Below are 8,510 nucleotides of genomic sequence, written 5' to 3'. Positions count from 1 at the left end.
CACCATGTGGCTTCCTTAGCAGAATGCCTGAAGATGAGCTGTTGCAATGCAGTAGATCGGAAGCAGAATTCATTAAATAGCAGCTACTGGGCATCAAGCAATAGTTTCACAGCCCTTTTATTTCTGGAAGTGAGACTGAAATAGTGAGGAGAGCACTTCCCAGCTGGGTGCCCTGCAGCATGTATTGCACTCCTGCCAGAGCAGTTTTCCTCCCATGGGAAGGAATTGCTTCCAGCCTTCCACCTCCTAGGCTTGTACTCAAAAGATGTGCGTCCAGTGAGGCTGTGAGGCCATAACATAGAATTCTCTGTTCAGGGCAAGCACTTGAGCAGGTCATGACAATGTAGTTAGTGTCTGAGCCACAGAAGTGAGCTGTGACTGGGAACAGCTCAGCTTCTCCCCACAGCTGAGCTGTCTGTGGGACTGAGCTGACATGAGAGTGTCTGGTAGCATCCCAGACTGTAATCTCAGCCTCGTGCTGAGGTGGAGAGCACTCCATCAGGCAGGGGCTGCTGTTAACATCAGATTCCTCTGCCCAGTGGAAGACCTGTGGCCTACAGGTGGGGACTGCTGTGTCCCCATGTGGAATGTGGGTGCTAAGCTGGGGTCAGGGAAGAGAGCACGCTCTTGGGAATACCAGCTATACAAGTCACGGCTGTAGTCTGGGATAGTGATTGCATGCTGGTCACATTCCCTATGTGGGGCAGGGGGAGGAGATGCTGTGAGCAGCTGTGGAGCTCTACACAGACATGGAGAGGAGAGAGGTGCCATAATCTGGAGTGCTGAGGGTGTCAGCACCTTGGTTTGCTGTGAAGAGAGGCAAACTGACTTAGCCTGCAGCCTGCTCACCCTGTCCCCTGTGGAAGCTACCACGTGGACAGCAGAGACTATCTGGCTGCAGTGCAGGAGGCAGTGACAAGATCTAGATCCCCATCAACAAACCCATGTTTTTCTCTCTCAGGTACCAACCCTGCCATGCCTTTCTCTGTTCAAGGTCTGGTACTAGGTGCCCCTGAAGCATGCAGCCAATCCCCCTCTTCACAGCCCAGCCGTGGCCTCCTGCCCTGCACAGCCCAACAGCCTCAACCACAGCCACCCCAGCAGCCACCACCACAGCCCCAGGGACTTCCACCTGCAGCCCAGCAGCAGCCAGCCATGAGCAACCACATGATATCCCAGGTGAGTTGCTGCACAGGATCCAGGGACTCCATGAGCTCCTCGGGCACCCAGGGAGGTAGAAGCAGAGCCAGGATGCTCTGGATTTGCATTTGCCCAGTGGGTCTTGGGTATCTTCACACTTGCTGCCTGTTAGGGAGCGATAGTTACTCCGTTATGGGGCCTTGCTGTGCCTGTGGATGATGCCGTGTGACACCTCATTTGCCAGCCTCCTCTGTATCTGCTCAGGCCAGCAGCTCTCCTGGCAGGGGATCTGTAGCCTTTTACTGAGTGGTGGGGTCACATTCTGGAACCATTTGTCATCCTGGTGAGGGACCATCACAAACAGAAGCTGGGTTTGAGCTTTTCCAGTGGGCACCTCATGTCCTGGGAAGAGGCAGACCTGGAGTTGTGCCTGGGTCTGGTATTCTCCAGACCCTCCCTGAGTTAAACCCAAGTGACATTCCACAACCTACAGGGCTAATCCTGAGGATGGATCCCTTGTTCCTGTGTACTTTGTTCTGTTCCTGAGGCTCTTCTGAGGTCCCTTCCAACCTGGGCTCTCCTGTGATTCTAAGGTTTTTTCAGTGGGCCAGGAGAAGGAAACAAGCCTCCTTGAACAGCTTTTGCTGCAGATAACATGAACATACATGCTGCCCATTGCCATCTTTATGAGGATCATAGAACCAAAGAACAGCCCAGGGGGGAGCTTGTAGTTCTTGGGCCCTGGACTGGCTCTAGGGTTGTGGGTCTGTTTGCAAAGGATGCCAAGACTCAAGGGAAACATCTGTTCTACAGATGGGGTGTTTCCCCAGGGTAGGCAGGGTCCAGTGCTCTAGCAGGGTTGTCTGGAGCTGTAGCATGGCATGGGACAGAGCACCATGCTCTGGGTGGGAGGTTTGAACACCCAGAAACCTTCTGGAGCTCATACAGGATCACTGCATCTTGCTGAGGTTTTCCTTTGTATCTTCTACTGTTGGGCTGTTCTGATAGCTCAGGAACAAACTTCCCTGTGTTTGACTGTTGGTGAAAGATGTGAAAACACACTGTCCCCCTGGTGCACCTGCAAGTCAGTGCCCAAAGCATTGTATGTGGTGCTTGAGTTAGGTGGCATCATCAACAGGCATCAGCCTTCATAGCTCCACAAAGCAAGGGGTGGGGATGTGTGGCTTCACAGAGAAATGATTGCTCCCCCGGGCTGGTTTCCGTGCTTTCCAACCCTCTGCAATGCCCCCTCTGTGTGTTTGCAGTTGGCTCAGTTGACTAACCTTGTTGTTCCTTCTTTCTCTCCTTCCTTCTATCCTTCCTTCCCCTCCTTGTCCCACTCTCCTCCCTTCTCTGCTGGTCTCAGCCGGTCCCAGCGCTGCAGCCTGTTCAGTATTCTCCAAGCTCCTGCCCCCAAGTCCTCTTGCCAGTCTCTCCACCCCAGCAGTACAACTTGGTATAAACCCCATTTCCTCTTCTGCACTCTCTGTTGTACCCGTGTGCTGTGTTTTGTGTTGTGTGAGCTTTTGCTAACCAGGTACGTTGCAGATACTGCACCCAGTGGGTTTGGGATTCATGGAAGCTCTGTGCCACCATGGGGTCAAGGCAGTGGGATGCCTGAGGCTGTGGGACCCACCAGAGCCAGGCATTGCTGGAGCAGATGATCATGGAAAAAGCCTGGGCAAGAGCAAGTGCCAAAGCTCCACCAGAAGTGATGCTTGTGCCCAGCACTGGGGTCCAAGGACCATGGCTGCCCTGTGGTCTGAGTCAGCCCATGTTGTCTCATTTGGGAATGGCATGCCCCATAGGACACGGCCCCTGGGCTAGGGCAGCCCCTGCCTGTGTGGGGCCCTGCATGTCGCCAGTGTCTGCTGAGCATTCAGCCCTGCAAGCAGCACGCATGCCTCTACCCCCTGTCCTGCAGAGTGCTCCTGGTGTGTGGCTCATTTCTGGGGACCTTTCTTGGTCAAGCTCCTCCACACAGAGTAGGGAGAAGGGGTCTGCAATCTGCTCAGCAGAGCTGTGTCCTACGTGCTGTTGTCCTACATGCTGTCCTCCTCCATCCTTCCCACTTATCCCCAATACAGGCCGATGAGCTCAGCAACCCCTTTGGGCAGATCAGCCTCAGCCGACAAGGCTCTACAGAAGCACCGGATCCTTCCTCGGCTATGTTCCAGTCATCCCTCATCTCCCAGCACCCTCAGCAGACAGGATTCATCATGGCAACCCCTGGGCAGCCCATTCCCACCTCCAACTACTCCGCCTCAGGGCACACGGCCCCCACACAGCAGGTGCTGCAGCCCCAGGGCTACATTCAGCCTCCCCAGCAAGTAAGAACACCCGTAAGCCTGGAGGGGATGTGCACCTCTATGAGGCGAGGGGCTGCAGGGGAGCAGCTCCTTGAGAGTGGGTCTCCTCTTCTGCTGCTGCTCATTTGTGATGGATCAGCCCACAGGGCTCCCAGCTGGGGGTCAGCACACACCAGGATGATCTCTGCCTCTTTGTCCCTCTGAGTTCACAAGGCACTTACCTGGGGACCCCCTTGGCCAGTCCTGGCTCATAGGTTCAGTGACCAGTTCAGGGCTGACACCTGTAAGGTCTCTTTGGGGTCCTGCAGGGCATTCTAACCTCTAAGATTGTTCCCCCTGGGTGTGATGAGAGTTGTGCCTACTGTGCACTGCTGGGCTGGGAAAGGCTTGGATGTGGAGGCTGGGAGGAGCAGGAAGGGGCTGATTACCTGAGGAGCTATCATCACTTGGTTGGTTTCATTCAGCAGAAGGTGAGAGAGGAAACTGGTCCTGGAGAACCAGCCTTCTTGGTCCCATCCCTCTTGTGTTCTCACCACCATGTTTTCTTGGTTCTGATAGATTCAGGTTTCTTACTACCCTCCCGGGCAGTACCCGAACTCCAGCCAGCAATACCGATCTCTCAGTCACCCAGTGGCCTACAGCTCCCAGCGCACTCAGCAGCTCCCCCAGCAGTCCCAGCAGCCTGGTAAGCAGGGGAAATGGGGGCCAAGGGGCATGTTTTCCTTACCTGCAGCTCTTTTTGGCTCTTCAGGATCTCCCATGCACTATCTAGGGCCAGGCTGCTCTTCCTTGTCTCCTGCTCTTTGCTGGACTTGCTGACTCTTGTCTATGCAAAGGGAAGCAGAAACTTGGCCTGGCTGCAAAGGCTGTTCTAGTCCTTTCCCTCCCTCTTGGTGTGTAGCATTCACTGAAGTGCCACAAGGTGGATTTAAAGCTAGGAGCTTCCTTAAGGTCTTTGTACACCTGCCATAAGGGAAGCCCTTTTCCCACTTCTTAGCAAGAGATTGGGCAAAGCAGGGTTTGAGCAGCTCGTATGCCAAGTCTCAAGCTGTCTCCTGTGGCCAGCTGGGAAGCTGTTCCATTTAAACCCTGTTCTGATAGGTTTACAGCCAATGATGTCCAACCAGCAGCAAACATACCACGGTGTGATGGGAGTGCAGCAGGCACAGCCCCCTGGGCTCCTCAACAGCCAGAGGAGCAGCATGGGTGGCCAGATGCAGAGTATGATGGGAGTGCAGCAGGCGCAGCCCCCTGGCCTCCTCAGCAGCCAGAGGAGCAGTATGGGGAGCCAAATGCAAGGTCTCATGGTCCAGTACACTCCACTGCCTTCGTACCAGGTAGGCTTCAGGTGCTCTCCAGGGAGGGGCTTTTGGGAGGGGGCTCTGTGGGAAGCACCCTGTTCCTGTCCCTGTATGGTGGAGTCAAAGGTGGAGACTTACCTTGAGGAGATGCTTGTCTGCATGAGAATCTCTGTGGGACATGCCTTGAGGAGGACTGGGTGCAGCCAGTCCCTTTGCCGCTGTGTTTGCAGAAGAGCTGGGAGGTGCTTCCCTTGCCTGGGCAAGGTTGCTGTGGGCTGCAGTAGCCATCCCCATCCAGCATCTCTTCTACCTTGTATGGGTCTTGCTGGTCTCTCTTCGGGACCAGTTCTCCCTGCTTCTGCTCCATGTTATTACGTAGTGCTGCTGCTTTCCTCCCTGCACAGGTTCCCATGGCCAGTGAGTCCCAGAGTGTGGTCCAGCAGCCCTTCCAGCAGCCAGTGCTTGTACCAGCCAGCCAGTCTGTTCAGGGGGGCCTTCAGACTGGGGGGGTGCCCATCTACTACAGCGTCATCCCAACTGCCCAGCAGAATGGCACCAGGTAAAGCTTCTGTATGCCTGACCTGCTCCTGGGGAGAAAAGGGTCCTGCTGCCCCAGGGACAGGGCACAGCATCCTGCTCCTGCAGTTTGAGGAGGTGGCTGGGCACCACAGCTGCTGAGCACCTCTTGAGCTTGCCCAGTCCTAGCTCCCAGCACCTCACCAGAGCACTCTCTGCTTCACAGCCCTTCAGTGGGGTTCCTTCAGCCTCCTGGCTCTGAACAGTACCAGATGCCACAGTCCCCATCACCCTGCAGCCCACCACAGATGCAGCAGCAGTATTCAGGTAAGAGTATTCACTGGTCAGTGTTGGCAGGTTTTGCAGGGCTGCAGTGAACAGAGCTGCTGATTCCAAGCCAAGTCTCCAAGCCTTCCAGTGTCTAAAGGAGGCCTACAAGAAACCTGGAGAGGGGCTTTGGACAAGGAATGTAGGGACAGGACAAGGGGAATGGCTTGAACCTGCCAGAGGGGAGATCGAGATGAGCTCTGAGGCAGAAGCTCTTCCCTGGGAGGGTGCTGAGGCGCTGGCACAGGGTGCCCAGAGAAGCTGTGGCTGCCCCATCCCTGGCAGTGTTCAAGGCCAGGTTGGACACAGGGGCTTGGAGCAACCTGCTCTAGTGGAAGGTGTCCCTGCCCGGGGCAGGGGTTGGAGCTGGAGGAGCTTTAAGGCCCTTCCAACACAAACCTGTCTGTGGTTCTGTGAAGTCTGACAGCTTCTGTGCAACGGGTTTCCTTAGTCTCACCCATCCCATGGCCCACTGGGGATCTCCAGAACATGGCACAGCGGCTGATGCTGGCCAGGCATCTCCTTGCCATATGGGCAGGTAGGAGTAGGCAGAGGGAGCTGCTGTGGGCTGCAGACCCCATCTACTGGCAACGTGGCTTAGTGTCACTAAGACAGCACCTGGGACCAGGGAGCAGAGGATGAGAGGAGTTGGGGTTCAGTGTTACGTCCCTGGCTGGCTGGGGCCTGGTGAGTTGGTGCAAGAGCTGGAACCAGGATACTGGAGCTGTATTGTGCTCACAGGCTGGGTGCCTCTTGTCCCACAGCGAGCAGGAGCTGCAGTGCACAGAGCCTGGGCAATAGAGGTGCTGTTGTCTCTCCACAGGGGTGTCTCCATCAGGCCCTGGCGTGGTTGTGATGCAGCTGAATGTTCCCAATGGCCCCCAGGCCCCCCAGAATCCACCTGTGGTGCAGTGGAGCCACTGTAAGTACTACAGCCTGGACCAGCGGGGGCAGAAGCCAGGAGACCTGTACAACCCAGACACCAGTGCTCAGGTATTGAGAGGACTGGGAGGAAGGCAGCTCCTCTTTCAGGAGCAGCCTGGCGGGACAGAGAGGACCCCAGCATCCGTGCCGTCTGGATGGGCTGGGAGATGGGGGTGGGATCACCCCGTGGTGGTGAGGCAGGAGAGGGACCCGTCACAGGCGCTGTCTAACGCTCTCCCTCCCCCAGGCCAGCACCCAACTGAACAGCCCCATCACATCCCCAACCCAGTCCCCGACGCCGTCGCCTGTCACCAACCTCAACAGTGTCTGCACGGGGCTGAGCCCCCTCCCTGTCCTCACGCAGTTCCCCCGGCCTATGGGCCCTGCACAAGGTAAGGGGTCAGCACAGAGCTGGGGCTTTCCTGGGGTTCCTTTAGACCCCCCCAAACATTTGCTTCCCAATTGCAGGTGACGGGCGCTACTCGTTGCTGGGCCAGCCGCTGCAGTATAACCTGTCTATCTGTCCCCCACCACTGCTCCACAACCAGCCCAACTACAATGCACACCAGGTAAAATCAGGCCAAACCTGCACCCAGCTACCCTTTCATGGGCCAGCGAGCAGAACAAGACCACCGCTTTGCCTCCCCTGTGCTTGGGCACCCCTCGGTTAGGTAGTGCCTACCCCACACTCTTGCCATCCAGCCAATAGAGCTGCCATTGTCCATGGATTTCCCTAGAGCCTGGCACTGCTCCCAGCTTTACCCAGAAGCAGCATCAGCCCCAAGTCCTTTGAGTGTCCTGGGAGCATGGCTTTGCTTCCTCTCACCCAAGCATGGTGCCACATCAAAGGTGCCCAGGGTGCGAGGTTCATCCTGGTGTCTTCATCCCCCGTCACAGTGATGGCCTGGTCAAGTTTAGCCTCCCCAGGGTGCTCTGTGGGTGCTGCGAGGCCACAGTGTCTCCTCAGGTGACACATTACTGGTTTTGTTCTTTAAGGGGCAGACTGGAATGAAACACGGAAACCGGAGCAAGAGGCAGGCCCTCAAGTCAGCATCCACTGACCTCGGGACAAGCGATGTAGGCAAGTGACCCTCCTCAAGCAGTCCCCCCTGCACGGCATAGCTGGCATTGGCAGAGACCCCAGATGCCATCTCTCCACCCACCAGCACGGAAGGGATTCAGTCTTCACTGGTTCTGTGTGGGCTTCAGACTTGTCCCCTGTGTCACCTCCATGTCACCACCACCAGCAGCAGCAGCTGGTTGCAGAGAGCCCTTTAAGAGCTGCCCCTCTCCCTGCGGCTGGCATGTTCATTACATGCCACGTTAATATTAGCAAAGAATCCATTCAGCCAGCCCTCTGCTAAGCCCAAAAGCCAAGGCTGGAGCCAAGAGGCAGCAGAAATGTTTGGGTACCACAGAGCGGAGGCAAAGAGGTTGGCATGACACTGGCCTGGGCACACAAGGGGATCTGTCCGTGGGCTGAGCACGCAGAGCAGGGTCACACTCGGGATCCACACCACTCCTCCATGCGTGTAGCCTTTCTTTTTCCCTTCCAGGGACAGAGGGCAGGAGAGGTGGGTTAGCTCCCAATCCTGGTACCCAAGGGTTAGGGTAGGAAGCTGGGGCAGAGCACCCTGGCTGGAAAGCCGTGCCCAGGCAGAGGAAGCAAGGAGGACTTGGTGTTGCTGGAGCAAATGGGAAACGCAGCCTCATCTTGAAGCATGTGGAGACTGGGATGTGGGCATAAAAAGGGTCAGGATGGGGCACTGCAGGAAGCAGAAAGGTGGGGGCAGCTTAGAACAACAGAGGTGACTGCTTCAGCCCCAGAGCTGGTGCGGAGCCCCCCAGCTACCACGTGCTGTCTTCCCACTGCAGTGTTGGGCCGGGTGCTGGAGGTGACGGACCTGCCCGAGGGCATCACGCGGACAGAGGCCGACAAGCTCTTCACGCAGCTCGCCATGGCCGGTGCCAAAATCCAGTGGCTCAAAGAGAC

The 8,510-nt window shown here is 56.6% G+C and overlaps 1 protein-coding gene across 1 annotated transcript in view; it reads left to right on the top strand.

Annotated features, from left to right (window-relative positions):
* Positions 1-8,510, top strand: part of R3HDM2 (R3H domain containing 2) — a 20,702-nt gene that overhangs the window by 11,976 nt on the left and 216 nt on the right. The window contains exons 12-23 of the mRNA XM_010011923.1: positions 995-1,179; positions 3,228-3,470; positions 4,008-4,134; positions 4,551-4,594; positions 4,670-4,786; positions 5,155-5,309; positions 5,493-5,593; positions 6,417-6,586; positions 6,765-6,909; positions 6,986-7,086; positions 7,514-7,598; positions 8,393-8,507. Of these exons, the coding sequence (XP_010010225.1) occupies positions 995-1,179; positions 3,228-3,470; positions 4,008-4,134; positions 4,551-4,594; positions 4,670-4,786; positions 5,155-5,309; positions 5,493-5,593; positions 6,417-6,586; positions 6,765-6,909; positions 6,986-7,086; positions 7,514-7,598; positions 8,393-8,507 (1,588 nt within the window). The remainder of the gene's footprint in view (positions 1-994; positions 1,180-3,227; positions 3,471-4,007; positions 4,135-4,550; positions 4,595-4,669; positions 4,787-5,154; positions 5,310-5,492; positions 5,594-6,416; positions 6,587-6,764; positions 6,910-6,985; positions 7,087-7,513; positions 7,599-8,392; positions 8,508-8,510) is intronic.

This window comes from Nestor notabilis, unplaced genomic scaffold (genome assembly GCF_000696875.1).
Source record: "Nestor notabilis isolate BGI_N333 unplaced genomic scaffold, ASM69687v1 scaffold16650, whole genome shotgun sequence".
NCBI classification, from domain to species: Eukaryota; Metazoa; Chordata; class Aves; order Psittaciformes; family Psittacidae; genus Nestor; species Nestor notabilis.
This window is presented reverse-complemented; position numbering and strand designations above follow the sequence as displayed.